The sequence below is a fragment of the Callithrix jacchus genome, chromosome 17 (genome assembly GCF_049354715.1).
Source record: "Callithrix jacchus isolate 240 chromosome 17, calJac240_pri, whole genome shotgun sequence".
Taxonomy (NCBI): Eukaryota; Metazoa; Chordata; class Mammalia; order Primates; family Cebidae; genus Callithrix; species Callithrix jacchus.
The window spans coordinates 42,104,505-42,127,997 of record NC_133518.1 but is presented as its reverse complement, the minus strand read 5'-3'; the positions used below and the strand labels follow the sequence as shown (position 1 = coordinate 42,127,997).

The following is a 23,493-nucleotide window of genomic DNA, read 5'->3' as shown; positions in this document are numbered from 1 at the left end:
CTTTGTTTTATTTTTTTCCTATCTATGGCCCAAATATTTCTGCTTCTCCATTCACATAGCAATTTTTTATTGGAAGCAAGACATATTTTTATGTTGTCAAGTTTTAAATTTTGTTGTCTTGATTTAAAGAGCATTAGGCTTTCATCTGGCAGGCAGTAAGGTTATTTGATGATCAGTGTAAACCTCTTAAAGCTTGTTTTACTGTTCTTCTAGTATGGATATACAGTACCTTTTAGCCTAGAACTAATTTAGTCCTACTTCTAAGGTGTGGCCCTTTTAAGATTTTTACTGAATGCTCCATATTATGCAATGAGGCCTCTCAATCTGGCTGGCAGACGGAGTAATTCTCAATCCTGTAATCTGAATGACTCTCAATCCTGTGTGAGCTCTGGAAATTGTTCTTATAGCCTCCACATGTTTATTCTTTCCCCAGCAGTTATTCCTAGCTTGGCCTCATAAAATTCTGAATTATTCATGTGCAGGCTGGTATTTAGCCAACACAATTCCTATGCAGATAGGAACTATTCTGTTTAACTTTTTTCTCTCAGTTAATCTGTCCCAATAATTCTAGCCATCTGCTCTTTGCTTTATTATTTCCTTTCTTCTATGTTTCTGTCTCTCATTACTTTTTCAGTTTCTTTTCTGACTCTTTGGGATGGATACTTGGCTCATTAATTTTGAACTTTTATTTTCTCCTAATATATGCAAATCAAATTTTAAATCCCTTTTAAGAACTGCTTTAGCTGCACAGGTTTTGATATGCCATTTTTATTATCATTCAATTCAAAGTGTTTTTAAATTTCCACTGAAAAGTTTTCATTGACCCATGGATTATTGAGAGGTATATCTCTTACACACCATCTATACAAAGTTTAATACCTAGTAAAGAAGTTATACATTGGTTTTGCTCAAAAATTTTCAGGCTAGGATGTAGTTAACTTTGAGACACAGGGTTAGAACAGTGATTACTGAGATGAACGGGAGTGGGGTTATAGAGCTCAAATAGTATTCTTTTTCTTGAGTTGGTGGCAGTTTCACGAGTATATTTATTTTGTGTTAATTCCATATGCTTATGTTATATACTCACTGAAAGTCAAAACAATTTCCTGGATATTTTTATAGATATGTTTTTCCATATAGACTTAAGGCATTTTATCCTGTCAACAAAGAGTTAACTAAAACTGCATTACGCATATACTTGCCTTATATTTTTTCATAATTGCATTGCTTTCGAAGTTAGCTGTTTCTTCCATAAATCGGCCCACTAGCAGCATAGCTCGACCATGGATTAACATGTTCTTACCCTCAAGTGGGGTTTCATTTTCAGGAAAACATAATTCAACACCTTTTTGAAGAACAATTAGTGCCTGGTGGACATCACCCTAAAAGAAAAAAGGCAACAATAAGCCTTTTAATTTAAAAACATATTTCTATTTTCTGCGAGAGTATTAGTTAAGTTTTTGTACATCTTACAGAAAAAAGAAAAAGAAAAAATGTTTTTGTACAAATCCATTTGTAATTTCACATTTATCTTTTATTTGCCCCTTATTAAAGTAAAATTGTAAAACTGAAGCATTGCTTCATTTCATCTCATTCATTCATTTACTAATTAATTTTATAATTGGAGTCGGCCCTCAGTGTCCACAGGTTCCACATCAATGGATTCAACCAACAGTGGATTGAAAATATTAGGAATGGCTGGGCACAGTGACTCACCTCTGTAACTCCAGTGCTTTTGGATGCCAAGGCAGGGGGACTGCTTGAGGCCAGGAGTTTGATACTAGCCTGGGCAACATAGCAAGATCCTGTCTCTACAAAAAATTTAAAAATTAGCCAGGTTCAGTGGCTCATGCCTATAGTCCTAGCTACTTGGAAGGCTGAGGGGTAAGGATTGCTTGAGCCCAGGAATTTGAGGTTACAGTGAACTATGATGCACCACTGCACTCTAGCCTGGGTGACAGAGCAAGAATCCTGTCTCTTAATAAAAGATAAAGTGAGGTATGGTGACTTATGCTTATAGTCTTTTCTACAAAGTGTGGGCTGAGGTGGGAGGATTGCTTGAGGCCAGGAGTCCAAGGTATCAATGAGCTATGATCATGCCACTGCACTCCAGCCTGGGCTGCAGAGCAAGATCCTGTCTCTCTCAAAACATAAAAATTTTAATTTAAAAAGAAAAAAAATTATGAATAAAAAATAAACACTATTAAAAAATAACACGAATAAGAAATACAAGTATAGTAACTGTTTACAAAGCATGTACACTGTATTAGGTATTATAAGTAACCTAGAGAAGTATACAAGAGTACTTACTATACATAGGTTGATACTGTGTCCTTTATATAAAAGACTTGAGTTTCCACAGATTTTGTTATCTGTGGAGAATTGTGGGACCAATCCCCCATGGTTATCAAGAAAGGACTATAATCAAAGTTCAGGGAACTGAAGACAATTATGAACAAATTAAAATCTCTGGCATAAAAAAGTTCATAGTCATGTGAAAAAAGAGACCGTGATATGACAGCATATTAGCTAAGTGCTACAACAGAGGAATATACATTAGCATTATACAACATAGAGAAGAGAGTCCCCTAAACCTACCTGAAGAATATAGGAAAATGGAGAACAGAGTCAGGAAAAGTTATCAATGAAAAAAATCTGAATTAGGTTTTCAAGAATGAGTAGAAATCTTGGCAGAGAATTTAGCGAAGTGCCTTCTAGGTAGATGGATAACTTTAATTGGAAGAAAAACACATAGTCTGATTTTAGCTGAAGTTTAAAGCGTTTTTGAGATGGTGATGAATGAAGCTGAGGAAGTAGGTCAGGACTTGATCAGAAAGGGACGTGTGTAGTTCCTAAAGTTCAGGCTTAATCCTAAAGGTACTTTGTAGGATTATCTTTTTGAAGGAGCAACATGATTCGATGTAGGTTTTAGAAAGACCACAAACTGCAGTAATGTGCAAAGGGAAATGGTGAGATCCTAAAAAAGGTTAATATTTTTAGAGGGAGTAAATAATAAAGTCACAAATTAAGGCAATGGAAATAAATAAGAGGGAGAGGGTTCAAGAGATATTTCTAAGGTTGAAGAATGAATATTTAGTCTCCAACTGGATGTGAAAAGTGAAGTTGCAGAAGGAATTTAAGATGATGTCCAGATTTCTGTTTTTGATGGGACGATGGATTAAAGTCTTATTCAGAAAAACAGAAAACATGAGAAGAGAAACAGGTATTGAGTATTACATAATGAATTCCATTTTGAACATATCGAGTTTCAGGTATCATAATACATAGAGTAGCGCTAACTCAAAATGACCAGTACTGACTAATGCACACTGAATAAATTACTTTCCCCTCTCATCCAGGAAACATCTCTTCTCTAGTCCTTTCTCAGCCACCACAAAGTTGGTATAACCACAAATGACACTAACAATAGTTGCTAAGCGTCAATTCCAAAACATGCTATGCCTATTACTAATTCTAGACTGGTGACTAGCCTGAGGAGAAATGTAAGCAATAGTCATTTAAATCTGAGTAAAAAACCTTGCAAGTAACTCCAATATTTTAAAAACACCCTTCTTATTACTATTGCTTTAATCTGAAGACTGCTGTGAACTTCTATTCAGATGCAGGCCCTTTCTGGCTAGATCAGAACTGAATCTTGATAGCAACACTGGTAAGTCCACAGAGAACTAATTATCTGCCAGCGACTAAGGGACAGAGTTATATTTATTTAACCAACATTCACTGAGTGCCTACTGTATACACCCTGTAAACATACATAAGATAAAAAATTAAGAGGCCATTTTCCTTGAAGATAGATAAAAACTGAAAGAACTACACATTCAGTCTTGAAATGGGAAGGTATCTGGGGACTAGGGCAAAAAGAACAGTTACTTCCAGACTATGGTAGATAACCAATGAAGAAAAGTGATAGGAAAAAAAGGTTCTTAATTTGAATTAGTTATGCTCTCTCAGTTGGCCTTTTAAGAAAGTACATAATTCCCAACAGAATATATATCTGATGACACTTCGCTGGCCATTACCTTGGACCAGAGCCACTTTGCCCTTTCCACATACAGTTCAGCAAGTCGTGATTCCCCTGCATTAAGGAGAGCATTGTAGGCTGTCTGGTGGTGACCAGCCTTTCTAGCTACTCTGGCACTCTGTAGCCAGCATTCTCCAACCATTTCATTGTAATCTGGTCTAAAGGAAGTAAAAAAACATGGGAGAGAAAGAGACCATTGGTAAGTGTATGCAACAACTTAACTAAAACCATTTAAATATGGGTCATATACTGTGTAAGTAGTTCCAATGTTTTGAAAGCCCCTATTCCCAACACAGAACCTTCTTCATATACTATTTCAAAGGAATCAATGATTAATTTGTTTAAAAAGCCTTGATTTAAATATTCTTATAGTGCTCCATTTTACCTAATATAAACTTTATTATTGATTTTTACCAGTAAAAAATGTATCCCCCAGATATATTTTTAACATCTTAAAAAAGAGAAAGAAATGGCATATAAAAGTGATTAAGTTCTAGCTTCCTTTCAGCCAGACAGTGTAGCCTTGATAATTGAAAACAGAAAAATATAGACCCCCAAATAATATCCAAATACCAAATTCAAGATAAATGACATTTTAAAAAAAGTAGTGTGAGAAACCTTTTATTGAGGCTTAATAAAGTCCTCCGGAGAGCCAGGATAGGCTCCTTGGCTCTATAGGAATTCTGGGTCATTTCTAGTCGAGCTACCCAGTTTAGGGAATCTTCTTGAGAACTGTCACCTGGAGAGTGCTGGAAAAGTGGGTTGATGCTATGTTCCAACTCACACAACATGTGCAATCTAAAGATAGACAGAGCCCATGTTAAAATGTTATCACATTCAGACTTATTAATCTCATATATAAAGCATGTACTTTAAATCAGCAATAAAGAATTTAAAATACACAGCTTACTTTGGTAGAACTTTAATATGTCCTTGCTATGCAAACAATTACATTTGTATCTTTTCAAACTGAACGTAAACACCAATTTATACTGGTTCATATATTTAGTGCTTTAGTCAGGCATGGTAGTGTGTGCCTGTACTCTCAGCTACTCAGGAGACTGAGGCAGGTGGACCACTTGAGCTCAGGAGTTCAAGGCTACAGTGAGCTACGGTTATGCCTATGAATAGCCACTGCACTCCAGCTCAGGCAACAGAGCAAGATCCCATCCCTTAAAATAATAAATAAAATTAATTAATTACATTAAAATTTTTAAATAAATATTTAGGGATTTGCAGTGCTTCCCAAATTCCTATGAATTAAATTGTAGAATGATGGATAAAACTAAATTCAAATGCATGAAAACCAAAATTTACCACCTAAATGAAGATAAAAGAAAACATGGATCCATTATAAACTAACATGAGGTATCTGCATATATTGCTGATGAATTGCTTGAACCTGGGAGGTGGAGGTTGCAGTGAGCTGAGATTGCACCATTGCACTCCAGCCTGGGCAACAGAGCGAGACGCAGTCTCAAATTAAATAAATAAATAAATAAATAAATAAATAAATAAATAAGAGGACCTGGCATAGCAGATGCCAGTAAAAAATTGTGAAATTAATGTAGTTTTCTTTCTAAGAGTGATGAAAACTGTGATACATTCACACTAGCTTTACCCACTTTGTATGATAGTCAGTGCCTATGTTCAAGGCACAAAGGTATAGCTGAGTAGCTACAGAACAGAATTAAACTTAGTGGCCCAATCTCTACTTTCATTAAGATATTACCAAAGGGGCTGATACCAAATACAGTGAACTCTTCTAACTTAAAAAAAATGTGCTATGTTATAATTTTCTTATACTTTAATTATATTTACTTTATCATTTTTCCCCAGGTAGAATTCAAAGACCTAAAATGTTTTCTAACATTTTCTTCCTCACCTCTAAAAGGTAATATTCTTTCTAGTAATGTGAAACCTATGTTTTGGGGGGAAATAACAAACACATATCTAAATGAGAAGGAAAGGGAAACAACGAATAACATGCACCAATGTGCAGGTGTTACAGAAGTCTGTATTATATTTAGGTTATACAGAAAGCAAACTATGACATTACAAGAGGACAAACATAAGATATTTTTATTATGTTTTTCATTTTGTCTCATAGCTGCCTTTCCTTAAAAGAATGTACATTAGAATATTTTTAACCATAGGGTAATTGTGAGTAAAAAGAATGAAAGAGCTATTTGGTGTAGCTATGCATAATACCAAACACACTATCAATTATTTACTCATCAAAAAACTCCAATCCTGCCAGATGATATTTATAGGCCAGGAATATAAAAATGGAAACCCCAAAATACCTCACAATATATTCATATCCTCGTTGGTAAGAGCCTCTTTCAAAGCTTGCAGCTGAAAGAGGTACAATTTGTTCTGCTCTCACTAGTTTCAATGTGTCATAAAAAGCTGTAATATCTCTTTTTTTGGCTGATAATAATAGCTGTCCCAGTCTGACACTCCATGTTGTAGATTTCCCATCTGAAAAACAAATGAAGAGTCAAGAAATGTCATGGTAACTGGGTCCAAGAGTCAGCTTTATTTCATTAGACAAAATGGTTAGCAGAAATATCAAACAGATGGTTTCACTCCATTTTTTTTTCTTTTTTTTTTTTTCGAGACAGAGTTTCACTCTGTGGTCCAGGCTGGAGGGCTATGGCATGATTATAGCTCACTGCCACCTTGAATTTTTGAACTCCAATGGTCCTCCCACCACAGCCTCCTGAGTTGGTAAACTACAGGCATGAGTCATCATGCCCAGCTAAGTTTTTAAAAAACATTTTTGTAGAGACAGTATCACTATGTTGCCCAGGCTGGTGTAGAGCTTCTGGCCTCAAGTAATCCTCCCACCTTGGCCTCCCAAAACTCTGGGATTACAGGTGTGAGTCATCATGTCCAGCCTGTTTTCATTCTACTCTGAACAACTAAACAAGGCAATCATAAAACAGGCTAAGAGATTAAGCATGCATGTTGTTAAGCTACTTAAGTCTGAATATTTATGGCATATTAAAACTGCTTACATTTTAAGAAGTAATTTTACCTGCTGCCAAATAGTTTTCCACCAAATCCCACTGTGACAATTTCCAAGCTGCTTCCACTCTGTATGTGTTTAATTCATCTGTCCATTCAGACCTATTAAAAGAAACCCATATCAACTAAACTTTAATTTATTTAAAGTGATATTCAGAGACTTTTCAATGGTTTACATACCTTATTTATTATATTTATTGAATTCATACTATATTGTATTTTGTTCTTAGATATAAATTATCTCTCTCCAGAAACTACCCAGAAAATTTTAATCTTTTCATCCTTCAAAAATATTTTTTCACTAATTACTTCTAATAAACCATTTAAAATGCCATTCCTCAATAAATTAAAGTGTGCCATATATCATAGCAGAGTTAATTCCTGAATGATAACTAAGCCCATTGTAAAAATAGCTGCATGCGTAATTTGAACAAAGAGTAAGGAAGAAAAAGAGCCAACAGAACACACATAAATTCAGAGGCAAGCAATTCTAATAACTTAGAATTCTGAATTAAATTTAAGACAAAAATATGGGGGGACCAGTGGTATAGGTTAGGGACAGTTGAGAGGTATCTAGAACAATACCAAGAGCCTAAGAGAGTGACAATGATTTGTCAACGGCATAACAAAGTATATAAAACTAGCTACCTAAAATATATACCTTTTCTTTTTCTTTTTTTTTTGAGGCAGAGTCTCACTCTGTCACCCAGGCTGGAGTGCAGTGGCACAATCTCTGCGGATTCAAGCAATTCTTCTGCCTCAGCCTCCCGAGTAGCTGGGATTACAAGCGCGCACCACCACACCTGGCTAATTTTTGTATTTTCAGTAGAAACGAGGTTTCACCTTGTTGGTCAGGCTGGTCTTGAACTCCTGACCTTGTGATCCACCTGCCTTGGCCTCCCAAAGTGCTGGGATTATAGGTGTGAGCCACTGCACCCAGCCAATATATACCTATTTTTAAACTACTTTCAGTCAGTTTAAAATTTGAGTTCACAAAACCAGTGTGACATAGGCTAATTATTTTGTAAGCATTTTACTTAGGTGACATTGGGATGACTAGTAATTTGAGATCATGACTATACAGAAGCAGCTAGACTTTCCTCATGTTTCTTTTTTATTAATCATACTGTCTGAATATCTGCCATATGTTAGATCCTAGGCTAGGCACAATTTTTCATTTAATAATCCAATAACACTGCATACAGCACATATATATCCATATTATAAATAAAGTAACAGAGAGGCTGGAATCAAGATCCTCAAAAGTTTTCCTTGCTCTTTCTGCAGCAAAAACACATAAAGAAAGGATAACAAATGACCTAACAAGTTTCATTTTTAAACATTCTAAAAATAGCAGATAGACTATGTTCCAATTTTTAAACATGACCACCACCAAAACCAGTTTAGAATAAGGCTGAAGAAATACAACGGAAATGCAATTTTCAAAAGTCCAATTTTAAACAACTTTACAAGCTTACCATCAGATGCCAAAATATAATAATTTCAGAAAAATAATCTCAGTACAATTAGGCAGTATTTGTTATCCAAATGTGGGATAACAGATTATTTGTGGAATAACAGGTTATAAAGGGGATGTGTCACACAAAGCCTTACAGCAAAAAGTACAAATGGCAATTAGGATTAGGCTGTGAGAATGTATCCATATAAATGGGTACATTAAAAAGGATGATAAATAGGATAAGCACAGTCAATATTTTTGGAAAAATATTTGTTTAAATGCAAATAGAGATTGCCCCATCCATAATCATTTGCCTCACCATGACACAGTGCCCTTCATTGAATATTGACATGTCTTTTTCACAACCCAAGATCAGAAGGCTCTATGTATCCCAGACCCAAAGAGAAGAAAAGAGGAGTCTGAATATGTAGTCTATGTCAAAAAGAAATCTGACACCCCAATTTGAGCCATAACTCTTTCCCAAATCTCTGTAATCTATTTATTCATAAGGTCTCTCAACTAACCTGGAGAAACATATCTACAACATGTAAGCATTCCTTCTCTACTTCTGCAAAACTTCCCTTGTCATTTCATAAATTCCACTGCTGCGATACCATCTGACCAACAGTGAACTTCTCTGTCCTCAGACATTGTAGAATGATAGTCTATGAATCAGTTTTGGAACCTATACAAGCAATACTTAGAAAAGGCTGGCTTCAGAATCTATAAAAAGCTTAAATAAACCAACAAGCAAAAAACAACCCCATTAAAAAGTAGAGAAAGGACATGAACAGGCACTTCTCAAAAAAAAACCATATAAGCACCCAAGAAGCATATGAAAAAATGCTCATCATCACAATTTTTTGAGAAATGCAAATCAAAGCCACAATGTGATACCATCTCACACTAATCGGAATAGCTATTATTATTATTATTTTAAGACAGAGTCTCACTCTGTTGCCCAGGCTGGAATGCAGTGGTACAATGTTGGCTCACTGCAACCTCCATCTCCCAGGTTCAAGCAATATTCCTGCCTCAGCCTCCCAACTAGCTAGGATTACAGATATGTACCACCATGCCCAGCTATTTTTTTTTTTTTTTGAGACGGAGTTTCGCTGTTGTTACCCAGTCTGGAGTGCAATGGCACGATCTCGGCTCACCGCAACCTCTGCCTCCTGGGTTCAAGCAATTCTCCTGCCTCAGCCTCCCGAGTAGCTGGGATTACAGGCGTGCACCACCATGCCCAGCTAATTTTTGTATTTTAGTAGAGATGGGGTTTCACCATGTTGACCAGGATGGTCTCGATCTCTTGACCTCGTGATCCACCCACCTCGGCCTCCCAAAGTGCCGGGATTATAGGCGTGAGCCACTGCACCCAGCCTAATTTTTGTATTTTTTTTAGTAGAGATGGGGTTTCACCATGTTGACCAGGATGGTCTCGATCTCTTGACCTCATGATCCACCCACCTTGGCCTCCCAAAGTGCCGGGATTATAGGCGTGAGCCACTGCACCCAGCCTAATTTTTGTATTTTTTTTAGTAGAGATGGGGTTTTACCACATTGGCCAGGCTGGTCTCGAACTCCTGACCTCAAATGATCCACCCGCCTCGGCCTCCCAAAGTGCTGGGATTACAGGTATGTGCCACCACACCTGGCCCAGAATGGTTATTATTAAAAAGTCAAAAAGTAACAGATCTAGAAGGGGCTGTGAAGAAAAGGGAATGCTTATACACTGTTGGTGGGAATATAAATTAGTTCAGCCATTATGGAAAGTAATGTGGAGATTTCTCAAAGAACTGAAAATAGAACACCCAGCAACCCCATTACTGGGTATATTCCCAAAGGAAAATAATTCATTCCACCAAAAACATACACTGGTATGTGTATCGTAGCACTATTCATAATAGCAAAGACATGAAATCAACCTAAATGCCCATCAATGGTGAATGAGATAAAGAAAATGTGGCATATATACACAATGGAATACTATGCAGCCATAAAAAGAATAAAATAATGTCCTTTGCAGCAACATGGATGTAGCTAGAGGCCATTATCCTAAGTGAACTAACACATAAACAGAAAACCAAATACCACATGTTCTTACTTATAAATGGGAGCTAAACACTGGGTACACATGGACACAAATATGGGGACAATAGAGACTGGGGACTACAAGAGGTGGAAGAAGGAGCAAGGCAAGAGTTGAAAAACTATCTTTTGGACACTATGCTCAATACCTGAGTGATGGGTTTGCACATGTACCCTTAGAATTTAAAATAAAAGTTGAAAAAAAAGAAAAAAGAAAAAGGAAAAAGTTGGCTTCAGAGTATTCTAAGAACAGTGGCCTGTATATTCTCTGCTTAACTGAGATCCTATTCCCTTTTGACCAAATTTTACTCCCCAGAATAGTCATTTAAAGTCTGGTGAATAAATCAAGAAATACAGCTTTCAGCTCTCACAGCGAAGCAGCTTCAAGAGCAGTGCCAATTTCCACATTTAATCTCCATTTGGAAGAACTACTCAGCCTTAATTTTCGCCACAAATACATATTATTTTTTGTATAATTTGATTTTCTATAATAAACCCACTTTCTTTAGGAGAGGAAGGCTGCTTTCACATTCATCAATCATTTAGAATAAAAATCAATGCACACAGTCTACAGTGATATTCCACAAATCAGTCACAAAATTCACTCCCCCACCTCTAGCACAGAAAATAACTGGTACTGACACTGTAAGCAGAGCACAGATGGCCTTTGAGCCTCAGGAAGTCCCATATAAGCCTCACCAATAGCAGGTGGGTTCTGGAAGTTTCTTGTGTTAGGGCAAATCTAATTCAAGGATGACTCTTTTGAGAGAAGATAAGCTAAGTGTAGATTGACTACGAAAAACTTGAGGGGAAAAAAAATTTGGTGCTTATCTCCAATACCATGAAAACACATAAAACATTGATTACTCACTAAACATTAAGTCATCTAATTCACTAATTAAAAATTCCCCATTCATGATGAAAAATGAGAACACATGGACACAGGGAGGGGAGTATTAAACACTGGGGTCTATTGGGGGGAAAAGGGGAGGGCCAGCGGGAGGGGGAGGTGGGGAGGGGAAGCCTGGGGAGAAATGCCAAATGTGGGTGAAGGGGAGAAAGGAAGCAAAACACACTGCCATGTGTGTACCTATGCAACTGTCTTGCATGTTCTGCACATGTACCCCCAAACCTAAAATGCAAAAAAAATTAAAAAAAAAAATTCCCCATTCAGATAAAATAACAAAAGGAAATAATTCTTTTATAAAATATTACCTGTTAGCATGCACTCCATTCACCTGAGTGATAACAGTAGACAGCTGACCAAGACCTAACATGGACTTTACTACACCATGATAATGAATGATCTAGAAATTTAAAAATATTTAAAATACCAATTATCACTTCAATAATAGCTTGGGAACCAAAGACAGTTTAACTGATATTCTTTAAAAATTACTATTTACTTGATTGCACTTATTTTCTTTATTATTATTATTTTAATTTTTTGCAGAGACGGGGTCTCACCATGTTGCCCAGGCTGGTCTCAAACTTCTGGGCTGAAGTGATCCTCCTGCCTCTGCCTCCGAAAGTGCTGGAATACAGGCATTAGCCATGGTGCCCAGCCACACCTTTCTTAATTTAACAACTGACTTGCTTATTTACATGGCGGGGCCCGCAGCAATGTCCTAACACATTTAAAGTAACATAAATAAATGTAGACAACCTAGAAAATTTCAGATTGAAGTTATTATATCTTTCCAGATTTGGACTACTTTTTGATTCAGAACAAATATTAAAAGTATCTAGTATCTTTGATATTGTTTAAAGATTGCCATATTTCTCATATAAATATTAAAGCTCAAAGGTCTTGGTGTTTTAAATATGGATTTGGGGCTTTAGAAACTAAAAAGTTAAGGAGGATTATGTAATAGCCTTTAAAATGAAAACAAGATTGTGAAAAATAAAGAACTTATATATTGAGCTTCTGAGAAACATGTCCAATATGACAAAAAGCAATATCCCTAAATTAGAATATAAGGCAAGATTATAAATTAATGATTCTAAACCCCTTTCTGTCCCAGCAGACAGACAACTTACTCCAATTACTAGCTATAACTCAGTGATTCTACAGGACCATTTCAGAGACGTCCAGGTGGGTAAGCAGGAGTGGGGTGGGTGTACAAAACATGAAAATGTTTCTCAGACTATGGACAATCCTTATTTCTGCAAATTGGTGCATGACTTACACTTTCAATAGCAGACTAAAATTATATACATTTTGGATTTACTAAATGTACATTTCAATACAGATATACATCATAATAAATCTCATTCATTTAGGGGATTTCTAAAGTCATACAAATGTAGTATTGGAAGGGATTTTTAAAATCATCTAGTAAAGTCTCTATTTTTATCTGTCAGGAAACTCAAGCTCAGAGCGAGTTAAATATTTTCCAGACACTCTGTGACACTGATAGAAATAGTATTAAAACTAAAGTTTCCAGATTTCATATTCAGGGCTATTTTCATTACGTTGCCTTTCAATTATTATCTTACCTGGTCTGGTTCTAGCTGAATAGCCCTGTCATAACAAGCAGTGGCATCCCTCAGCAAGCCAAGGCTTTCATGTTCAAGAATCTGTTCTTTTAGAGATGGTTCTGCCTTTCTAATTGCGCTGACTCCAGCCACTCCATCAGGTTCATGCATAGCAGCATATAATTTCTTTGTTCAATGATTAAAAAGCAATCAAAAACAGGAAAAACACAACTGGAAATAAAACTACAAAGCCATCTGTTTATATTGAAAGAGGAATTTTTTGAGCAATTTTTCCTCAAAGTAATAGGAAACATTTCTTTCATGGCAGAGTCACAGTAAAATTATAAACTTATTTCCAGGCATTCTATTCCATCAACATTCTTATTCTTCTTAAATACAAATTTACATCAATAGCTGTTATTCTATTGATATAGGATTACGAAGAACCTCAGGATCCTAAAACTCTCTAGATCCAAATGATAACATATTCTGTTGAATACAGTTTATAAATTTTATTGAATTTTTAAATTTTTTTAAATGTAAATAAGCCTTTTAATATATTGTTATTGAGATGCCTCCAAGAAAACCAAGACAGCAATCTGGGCTCAAAGGAGATGTTAAAGCTAAAGATAAAAATTTAGGAATCAATTAGCACAAAGACAGTCTCTTACAACATGTGAAACAATGGGATGATCTAGGAAATTGATAAAGAAGAAAAGAAGGCTGAGCATATAGACTAGAGGTTCTACATTTATCAACAAGGAAGAGCTGGCAAATGAAAGAGAGGAGAAGAGAGATAACTTGGAAGAAAACTGGAGAATAAAATATCCCAGATGCCATGGGAGAAAAGCAAACATCTTATTGAGAAAGGCATGTTCAATGATACTGAGGTTAAGAAAATGAGGGCTGGGAAAAATTTACTGGATTTGGTAACATGTGGCCACCAATTTTCTTAGCAAGAATAGTGTCAAGAGAAAAGAAAAAGACAAGTCTTGTTGAAATAGGTAGAGTGAATGAGAAACAAAGAAACAAGCGATTACAGTATAGGGAAAATAGACAATTCTTTCAAAAACTGGTTATGAAGTTCCAGAAACCGAGAGATGGGATGTATCTAAAGGAGATGGTAAGATACAAGGGAATCATAAAAAGTTAAGATAGGCTTTACTAGAGCATGTCTATATGGTCTATATACTCTGGCTTACAAAGAGAAATTAATTACACTAGAGAAAGAAGGAATATATGAAGAAGTTACATCTGGAAATTGAGAACACAAGTAAAAACTTCAATTTTGACAAGAAGGAATCCTTCCTTAAAAATAACAGAAGCCAGGCATGGTGGCTCATGCCTATAATCCCAGCACTATGAGAGACCAAGGCAGGCAGATCACTTGAGGTCAGGAGGCCAACCTAGGCAACATGGAAAATCCCGTCTCTACTAAAAATATAAAAAATTAGCCAGGTGTGGTGCTGGTGCCTGTGGTCCCAGCTACTCAGGAGGCTGAGGTGGGAGGATCGCTTGAGCCTGGGAGGTGGAGGTTGCAGTGAGCTGAGATTGTGCCACTGTACTCCAGCCTGGGTAATAGAGTGAGACCCTCTCTCAAAATAAACAACTAAACAAAATAACATAAGGGAAGAAAAAGAATATGGTGCAGATGCTGTGCATTTGCAGATTTTTCCTAATGAATGATGAAGCAAGATCATCAGCTGGAAGCAGGGAAGCAAATTAAAGGTAAGGGACAGTCATCTTTAAAAATGGGAAAGTAGCCTTACTAGAGAAACCCAGCAGACCTGAAGGTAATGTTAGAGTCCTGAAGTTTTAAAGATGTTTGAAATCATGAACTTAAAGTGAAACCAGTTATAACACCCACTGTGTAATTTTTCTCCAGCTGCTTAGATGGTTGGAGTTTTACAAAGGGAGTACAACACAGTGGGGAAAAGAAAAGATGTTGAGCATCACACTAAGGGAATGATTTTAACCGTGAACCACAGACTTAAAACTAGACAAGGTGGAACACAAAGATAGGAAGGAGCTAATATTCATCTTAAGACTGCAAATTACTGATTTTCCAGTTCTTTTATCACACTGTGATTTTGATTTCAAAAGTCCACCAATCTTGAGCTCTCATTTAATTCCACTGTATTCGCCTCACCTGACCTTACTTTCTTCTGTTCCCTACACAATCATAACATTGCCTAAATCATTATTTCACCAGAATTTTCATGCCTGATACCTGACATAACCAGTACTTGCCCACCACTCATTCACTCCCAAATTCAGGACTACAACTCTCACAAGGAGAATAGTAATTCCTTAAATTATAGCCCTTCCAAAGCCTCCTCCACAACTGCCACAGGCATTTAGCTAAAATGCCATTGTGACCGTAACACTTCCCTAGTTCACACTCTCCAAGAAGTTTGGGCAACTTAAAAAGTCCTCTGTTATTTGTGATCTTTCCTCTGCCATTTGAAAACGGACACTTTACTGTTCGGCATATGCCATGCTCTTTTCTAGCTCCACAGAGATGCCTCTACTTACAATGTCTTGCCTCCCTATACTGCTCATTTTTTAAGACCCCCAACTCCAAGAAGCCATTCCTGACCTCTGGCACATCCACTTCCATCTCCCACCCTACTCCACATGAATGAGTTAAGTGTCCTTCCTCAGTGTACATGTGTGTTACTGCATTTAAAATATTTTGCCAAATTGATGTTTATCTCTCCCCACTAATCTGTAAGCTTCCAAAGTGCTTATAAATATCTAGAGCCTAGCACAGCATCTAAAACATTCAAAAAAATGAACAACATAAATATAAAAGACTGGCTATATAAATTCTCATTATTAACTTCACTATATTAACTTCAAACCTGTAAAAATCCAAGATGTTCTTGAATATTTTGCTTCTTTTCTGTAATAAATGATTCAAAGTGCATTACAGCTCGTGTGTATGCTTTGGAGCGAAAGGAAGCTACTGCCAGAGCATCCTGGGGTATGAGGTCTAGAAAACGGGTTACACTCTGATAGTCTTCATAATCCACAGTAGATACTAGATCAGAAAAAAGAAGTTGAGTAATTAAGACTTACAAGATAAAATTTTAAAAGGGTCAATTTAAGTATTTAAGTTCAATTTCCTTCACTAAACAAATTAATCTGAATGTATTAGGATACCATATTTAAAATGTAACTAACAACAGAATGATTGTTCAGAGAGTCTTGCTCCAACTCTACCATTATTACTTACCTTTCTTTGGACAGTCATTTAACTTACTGAGCCTCTGTTTCTTTATCTATAAAAGGAAAATATTAGTGCCTGTCTTGCTTTCCTTACAATGTTGTTGGTGAGGATTAAATATGAATCTATTATTAAACTTTGAAAAGATATAATGGTGATACAAAAGATACAAGATTAGTTATTATTTTTTGATGACTATAAAAATGATTTAGTTATTTTATAGGGAAAGTGCAGAACTATGGAAATAGCCTCTTTTTTTTTAAAGTTTAGTATGATTTGTTATCAACCTATTTTTTTCTTGGGTTGCCAAATATACAGTACCACCTATTACAATAGAAACTGAAAGTAAAAGTGCCTTCAAAGTAAAACCACAAGTACTTTAGGATAATTTTTCAGGAGTGTACAAAAAGACAAAAATTAAAAACTTCTAAATGAGAACAGTCTAGTTTACAAATTCTTATTTAAAATTTCTAAATTTTAATGATTCATAACAGTGAGTAGAAAACAGAAAACAAATTACTTCAAAACTTAAAAAATTAAGGTAGTATATTTTATTTTTATTTATTTATTTACTTTTTAAAAAATTTATTTTGAGTCAGGGTCTCACTTTGTTGCCTAGGCTGCTGCACCATCATAGCTCACTGCAGCCTTCACCTCCTGGGCTAAAGTGATCCTGCCTCAGCCTCCCAAGTAGCTGGGGCCACAGGCATGTGCCACCATACCTGGCAAAATGTTGTACTTTTTATGTTGCACAGGCTGGTCTCAAATTTCTTAGCTCAACTGATCCTCCCACCTTGGCCTCCCAAAATGCTAAGATTACAGGCGTGAGCCACCACACCTGGACTAAGGTAGTATATTCTAAAGAGATTATATTTAAAATAAGGTCCTTATTCACATCAAAATTTATAGATGTTTTCCAATTATAATATTTTCTTTTGAGAGAGGATCTCACTCTGCTGCCCAGGATAGAGTGCAGGGGTGTGATCTTGCCTCACTGCAGCCTCAAACTTACAAGCTCAAGCAATCCTCACACTTCAGCCTTGAGAGTTAGCTGAGATTACAGGCATACACCACCACACCTGGCTAATTTTTGTATTTTTTTTGGTAGAGATGGGGGTCTCTACAAAAATGTTAAACAAATGTTAAAGGTATTGTATTTTTGAACCATTACAAATGCTATTCTTAAAAGCTAGAATTTTGACCAGGCATGGTGGCTCATGCCTCCCAGCACTTTGGGAGGCTGAGGTGGGTGGATCACTTGAGTTCAGGAGTTAGAGACCACCCCGGTGAAACCCTATCTCCACTAAAATACAAAAAAAATAGTAGGATATGGTGACGTGCACCCGTAGTCCCAGCTACTCAGAAGGTCGAGGCACAAGAATCGCTTGAGCAGAGGCTGCAGTGAGCTGAGGCTGCAGTGAGCGGAGATCATGCCACTGCACTCCACTTTGGAATACAGAGTGAGACTCTGTCCTAGAAAAAAAAGAAAAGCTAGAATTTTAATTACAGTGTCAGTGAAAATGGTGATAATAGTGTTTGGTTTTATAGTACCAGTTTGACATGCAAAAAAAAAAACAAACAGGCTGGTCATGCTGGCTCATGTCTGTTATCCCAACACTTTGGGAGATCAAGGAAGATGGACTGTTTGAGCCTATGAGTTGGAGACCAGCCTGGCTGATATGGTAAAACTCCATCTCTACTAAAAGTACAAAAAAATCAGCTGGGCATAGTGGTGCATGCGTGTAATCCCAGCTACTCAGGAGGCTGAGCCAGGAGAATCACTTGAACCCGGGAGGTGGAGGGTGCATTGAGCTGAGATTGTGCCATTGCATTCCACCCTGCGTGACACAGCGAGACTCCATCTTGAAATAAATTAACAAATACAAATAAAAATATGAATTCCATTTTATACAAAGAAAAATTCAATCATGTGTCTTGTCCAAGTGAGAGTAAGAAGAAAGAAAGGTCTTATGACTAAAAATTCACTGTTTTTTCTCATGCAAAAATAAAAACAAACAAATAGTGTGGCCTTTCTCAGGGAAAAGGCCACACTATTACCCATTTCAAAAATACATATAACGGCCAGGCACAGTGGCTCACACCTGTAATCCCAGCACTTCGGGAGGCCGAGACAGATGGATCACCTGAGCTCAGGGGTTCAAGACCAGCCTGGCCAACATGGCAAAACACCGTCTCTACTAAAAATACAAAAAAAATTAGCTGGGTATGGTGGCAGACACCTGTAATCCCAGCTACTTGGGAGGCTGGGGCAGGAGAATTGCTTGAACCTGGGAGGCAGAGGTTGCAGTGAGCCAAGGTCACACCATTGCACTCCAACCTGGGCAACAAAAGCAAAACTCCATCTCAAGAAAAAAAAAACAAAACACAAAAAGATACACAAAACAAGGTATTTTTAAAGCTAGTGCTTAAATTATAGAACTGATAGGCCAGGCAAGGTGGCTCACGTCTGTAATCCCAGCACTTTGGGAGGCCGAGGCAGGCATCACAAGGTCAAGAGATCAAGAGCATCCTGGCCAATATGGTGAATCCCCATCTCTACTAAAAATGCAAAAGTTAGCTGGCCATGGTGGCACACGCCTTGTAGTCCCAGCTACTTGGGAGGCTGAGGCAGTAGAATTGCTTGAACCCGGGAGGCAGAGGTTGCAGCAAGCCAAGATTACACCACTGCAATCCAGCCTGGCAACCAGGCGTGACTCTGTCTCAAAAAAAAGAATGGATAGAGGGAAGAATTAATTGGTGAACAGTTATAACAAAGAAATAAACAAGTGGTAACTCACCCACTGAGTCTACCTTATTTCTGTTTGATTTGCTGTGTGGACATTTCTCAGCTTTCAGTGTCTGAAACTTGTGCCTTGCCCACTGTGTGAGATGGTCAAGCATGGAGAACACGGTCTGTGTACTGAGTTGACACAGATCAGATGCAATGTCTTGGGTATTTACGGTTTGCTGATCATCATGCTTTAGAACTGCCATAATTTCGGCATAAACCTATGAGAACCATTTTATAGTTAATAATAGCATCTATATAACACCATTTAACTATTGTATGACATTTAAGACTAACCATTCTAAGGCAAAAATTTTCAAAAGAAAAAACACAATCAGCTGGCTCATGCCTGTAATCCCAGCACTTTGGGAGGCTGAGGCAGGCTGATCGCCTTAAGTCAAGATCAGCCTGGTCACCATGATGAAACCCTGTCTATACTAAAAATACAAAAAAATTAGCCAGGCATGGTGGCACATGTGTGTAATCCCAGCTACTCAGGAGGCTGAGGCAGTAGAATCACTTGAACCTGGGAGGTGGAGGTTGCAGAGAGCCAAGAGCACCACTGCACCCCAGCCTGGACAACACAACATGGCTTCATCTTAAAAACAGAAAAATAAAACACAATCGATCAATAATATATTACTGTTCTTATCTATAATTAAATCAATCAAAGATTAGTCTAAAAAGAAAATATACTATAGAGTCACTAAAGAAAATTAAAAAAAATTTTTAATATTCTAGATTATTCAATAAATGATAATGAAACTTTTGTTAACTAATAGTGAAAAAATAGTAATATCTCATACTATATGCAAAATTAATTGCAGAATAAATGAAGGACTAAATATAAAAACAGAAGAATTAAAAGAATATATAGGCAAATAAGCTGATGGCATCAGTAAGAAAAGGCATCATATAAAAGGCTTAAGATTCATAATCTATAAAAGATGTATACATTTTACATTTACATTTAAAATTTCTGCATGGCAAAAGGTACAAAGGTTAAAAAGAAAATGATTAAGTTGGAATAATTTTTGAAAATATGACTGGCAACAAATTGGTAGCTAGAATATAAATAGAACTTCTATCAATTAAAAGGATACACATAGCCGGGTGCGGTGGCTGACGCCTGTAATCCCAGCACTTTGATTGAGACCATCCTGGCCAACATGGTGAAACACCATCTCTACTAAAAACATAAAAATTAGCTGGGCATGGTGGCGCATGCCTGTAGTCCCAGCTACTCGGGTGGCTGAGGCAGAAGAATCTCTTGAAGCTTGAACCCAAGAGGCAGAGGTTGCAGTGAGTGGAGATCGCACTACTGCACTCTACCCTGGTGACAGAGTGAGATTCTGTCTCAAAAAATAAATAAATAAATAAACAATACAAAACAAAACAAAAAAACCACACCACATAGACAGATATGTAAATGAACATATATAGCCATTCATAGATCTACATTTCCTACTAATACATAGCCTAATACTAACTACATTGGAGAAAATAAGTTTCACATGTTCAAAAACCAAATAAGATGGTTTATCTCACCTCCTGCTGATCTTCTTGATTACAACCCAATAAGACATACACCAGAATATGTGGAAGAAGATAGATGGTCACTTTGAAATCGTGCTTCATCATAATGCTACAGGAGGTGAAAATTTTACTGGCAAGCTCATGCCGAACCTGTAAACTCAAAACGTGTAGAGACAGTAAGTAATTTAATATACTTTAGTTTACTGATAAAATGTCAAAAAGTAGCATGTGAGATAACTTGTTACGAACAAGTATTCTTTTTAAAATTAAAAACAATTTAAATTAATTTTTTAATTAAATTATTTGGGGTTAAAGTCAAATTTTGTTATGACTTAACCTTCGATTTGCTAACATTATTGAACTCAAAATTTTAAAGAGTTTTTTTCTTCAGGCCAGGAGTGGTGGTTCACGCCTGTAATCCCAGCACTTTGGGAGGCTGAGGCAGGCAGATCACAAGGTCAGGAGTTTGAGACAAGCCTGGCCAATATGGTGAACCCCCACCTCTACTAAAAATATAAAGGTTAGCCGGGTGTGGTGGTAGGCGCCTGTATTCCCAGTTACTTGGGAGGCTGAGGCAGGAGAACTGCTTGAACCCAGGAGGCGGAGGTTGCAGTGAGCCAAGACTGCGCCGTTGCACTCCAGCCTGGGCAACAGACTAAGATTCTGTCTCGAAAAAAAAAGTGTTTTCTTCAAATACAAAGCCAAAAACCAAAAGAACCCCACAATATTCCAGAGCTGAAAATAGTTAACAGTATTTCACATTTTACACATTAAATTTTCATTAAAAAAAAGTCTCGAAGTAAACAACTACGAATTAGCATAATGATATTTTAAAACACTAACAGAAATGTTAATTAAAGGTGGGGCACAGTGGCTCACACCTGTAATCCCAGCACTTTGAGAGGCTGAGGTGGACAGATCACCTGAGGTCAGGAGTTCAAGACCAGCCTGGCTAACATGGCGAAACCCTATCTCTACTAAAAATACGAAGATTAGCTAGGTGTGGTGGCTCACACCTGTAATCCCAGCTACTTGTGATCCTGAAGTGGGAGAATCACTTGACCCGGGAGGTAGAGACTGCAGTGAGCCCAGATTGTGCCATTACACTCCCGCCTGGGGGAGGGAGGGAGAAAGGGAGGAAGGAAGGAAGGAAGGAGGGAAGGAAGGAGGGAGAGAGGGAGGGAGGGAAGGAAGGAGGGAGGGAGGGAAGGAAGGAGAATTAAAAACAAAAATTATAAATTTTAAATCTAATGTAAATATTTTCTTGGAACACAATATCTTTTGACTGTCTGGCATGTAAAAATTTCTCATAAAAAAAGAAATATACCTCTGCTTTTTCCATGAAAGTTAATTTTAAAAATCCTTATTTTTATTTTAGAGAAAGTTCAGATAATATAACTTCTTTTAGAAATGCCATTAGAGTATATCTATTTATTGAATGTCTTTTTATTATGTAAAAAACTCTGATATAGCATTACATCCTTTTACACAGTATTATCAATATAAAATGAACAGACACAAGAAAAAAAAAGAAAAAAAATGGACATAATGTAATTTTATACACACATTAAGACCATAGTAATTTTCTTGGTAAAACAATTACTTTTCACTCAGAAACTATTATTAGCAACTATAGAGAAATTATTACTCTCTATTAGTAAACAATTTCTTCAAAAATTTCTATGATTATCAGCACAAATACTTCAATAACTATCGTGTGTGCTATGCATTCAGAGAGATGTTCTGGTTTTTTTTTTTTTTTTTTTTTTGGGGGACGGAGTTTTGCGCTTGTTACCCAGGCTGGAGTGCAATGGCGCGATCTCGGCTCACCGCAACCTCCGTCTCCCGGGTTCAGGCAATTCTCCCGCCTCAGCCTCCCGAGTAGCTGGGATTACAGGCACACGCCACCATGCCCAGCTAATTTTTTGTATTTTTAGTAGAGACGGGGTTTCACCATGTTGACCAGGATGGTCTCGATCTGTTGACCTCATGATCCACCCGCCTCGGCCTCTCAAAGTGCTGGGATTAGGCGTGAGCCACCATGCCCGGCCAGATGTTCTGGTTTTCTTTAGAAATTCTGTTCAGTTAACAAACTGAACAGGGTTTCTTACCTTTGTTATAAGATAACCTGCCCAAGTTGCTGACCATTCTGCAAAATTACTACCCAATTTACTTAAGTAAATTGGTTTCTTTACTCCAGACCAATCGGTTGACTTCTGAGAACTCTTGTATCTGTAATTATGAAAATTTTGAAAATTTACTTTAAAAATCCATCTGTTTAGAATATTAGTAAATTACAGCAACCCCTTCAGTGACTACTGCAGTACTGACTTGCCTTTAATGAAATCTGCTTACCTTTTTTGCATATCCTTCTTAGGGGTGAAGCAGATCATTCTTGAACACCTAAAGTACTTCAAAGGATCTGACTCTGCCTCTTCCTCTTCCTCAGATCCTTCCAATTTTATTCTTGTATAAGTAAAACCTATTCCTTTGAAGTTCAAGCTACCCAGGCATACTACTATTTTCTAATCCTCATTATGGGCAGCTACTCAACTCACTGATTACCAAACTCATTGATAACTTTAGCACATTGCTCAGGGTTTTCTTCCTTCCCCAGTGTTATTATCATCCTAGGTGACTTCAATGTCTAGCTGGAGCGTTAAAAAATGCCCTATACTTGAAGTCTTATATCCAAATTTTATATGTGTGTGTGTATGTGTGTGTGTATAAACTCACTGTATTCTGAGTTTCTGACAGTTGAAAAATCCAATAATCTCTCAGTTAACCATCATGCTAAACCAGGAAAAAAACAAATCCCTATTTTGAATCATCACAAGTAC

General features: G+C 37.0%; 1 protein-coding gene across 5 annotated transcripts in view; it reads right to left on the bottom strand.

The window, feature by feature from the left end:
- Positions 1-23,493, bottom strand: part of ATR (ATR checkpoint kinase) — a 129,499-nt gene that overhangs the window by 31,672 nt on the left and 74,334 nt on the right. For all 5 annotated transcript variants that reach the window (XR_013528590.1, XM_035278080.3, XM_035278081.3 and 2 more), the window contains 11 exons: positions 22,765-22,885; positions 20,666-20,803; positions 19,128-19,338; positions 15,965-16,143; positions 13,122-13,286; positions 11,838-11,929; positions 7,086-7,177; positions 6,349-6,526; positions 4,661-4,840; positions 4,041-4,200; positions 1,203-1,382 (listed from right to left, as the gene is read on the bottom strand). Coding sequence is in view for 4 of the 5 variants with exons in the window: in XM_035278080.3 (XP_035133971.3) it covers positions 1,203-1,382; positions 4,041-4,200; positions 4,661-4,840; positions 6,349-6,526; positions 7,086-7,177; positions 11,838-11,929; positions 13,122-13,286; positions 15,965-16,143; positions 19,128-19,338; positions 20,666-20,803; positions 22,765-22,885 (1,696 nt within the window). In the remaining variant the exon portion in view is untranslated. The remainder of the gene's footprint in view (positions 1-1,202; positions 1,383-4,040; positions 4,201-4,660; positions 4,841-6,348; positions 6,527-7,085; positions 7,178-11,837; positions 11,930-13,121; positions 13,287-15,964; positions 16,144-19,127; positions 19,339-20,665; positions 20,804-22,764; positions 22,886-23,493) is intronic.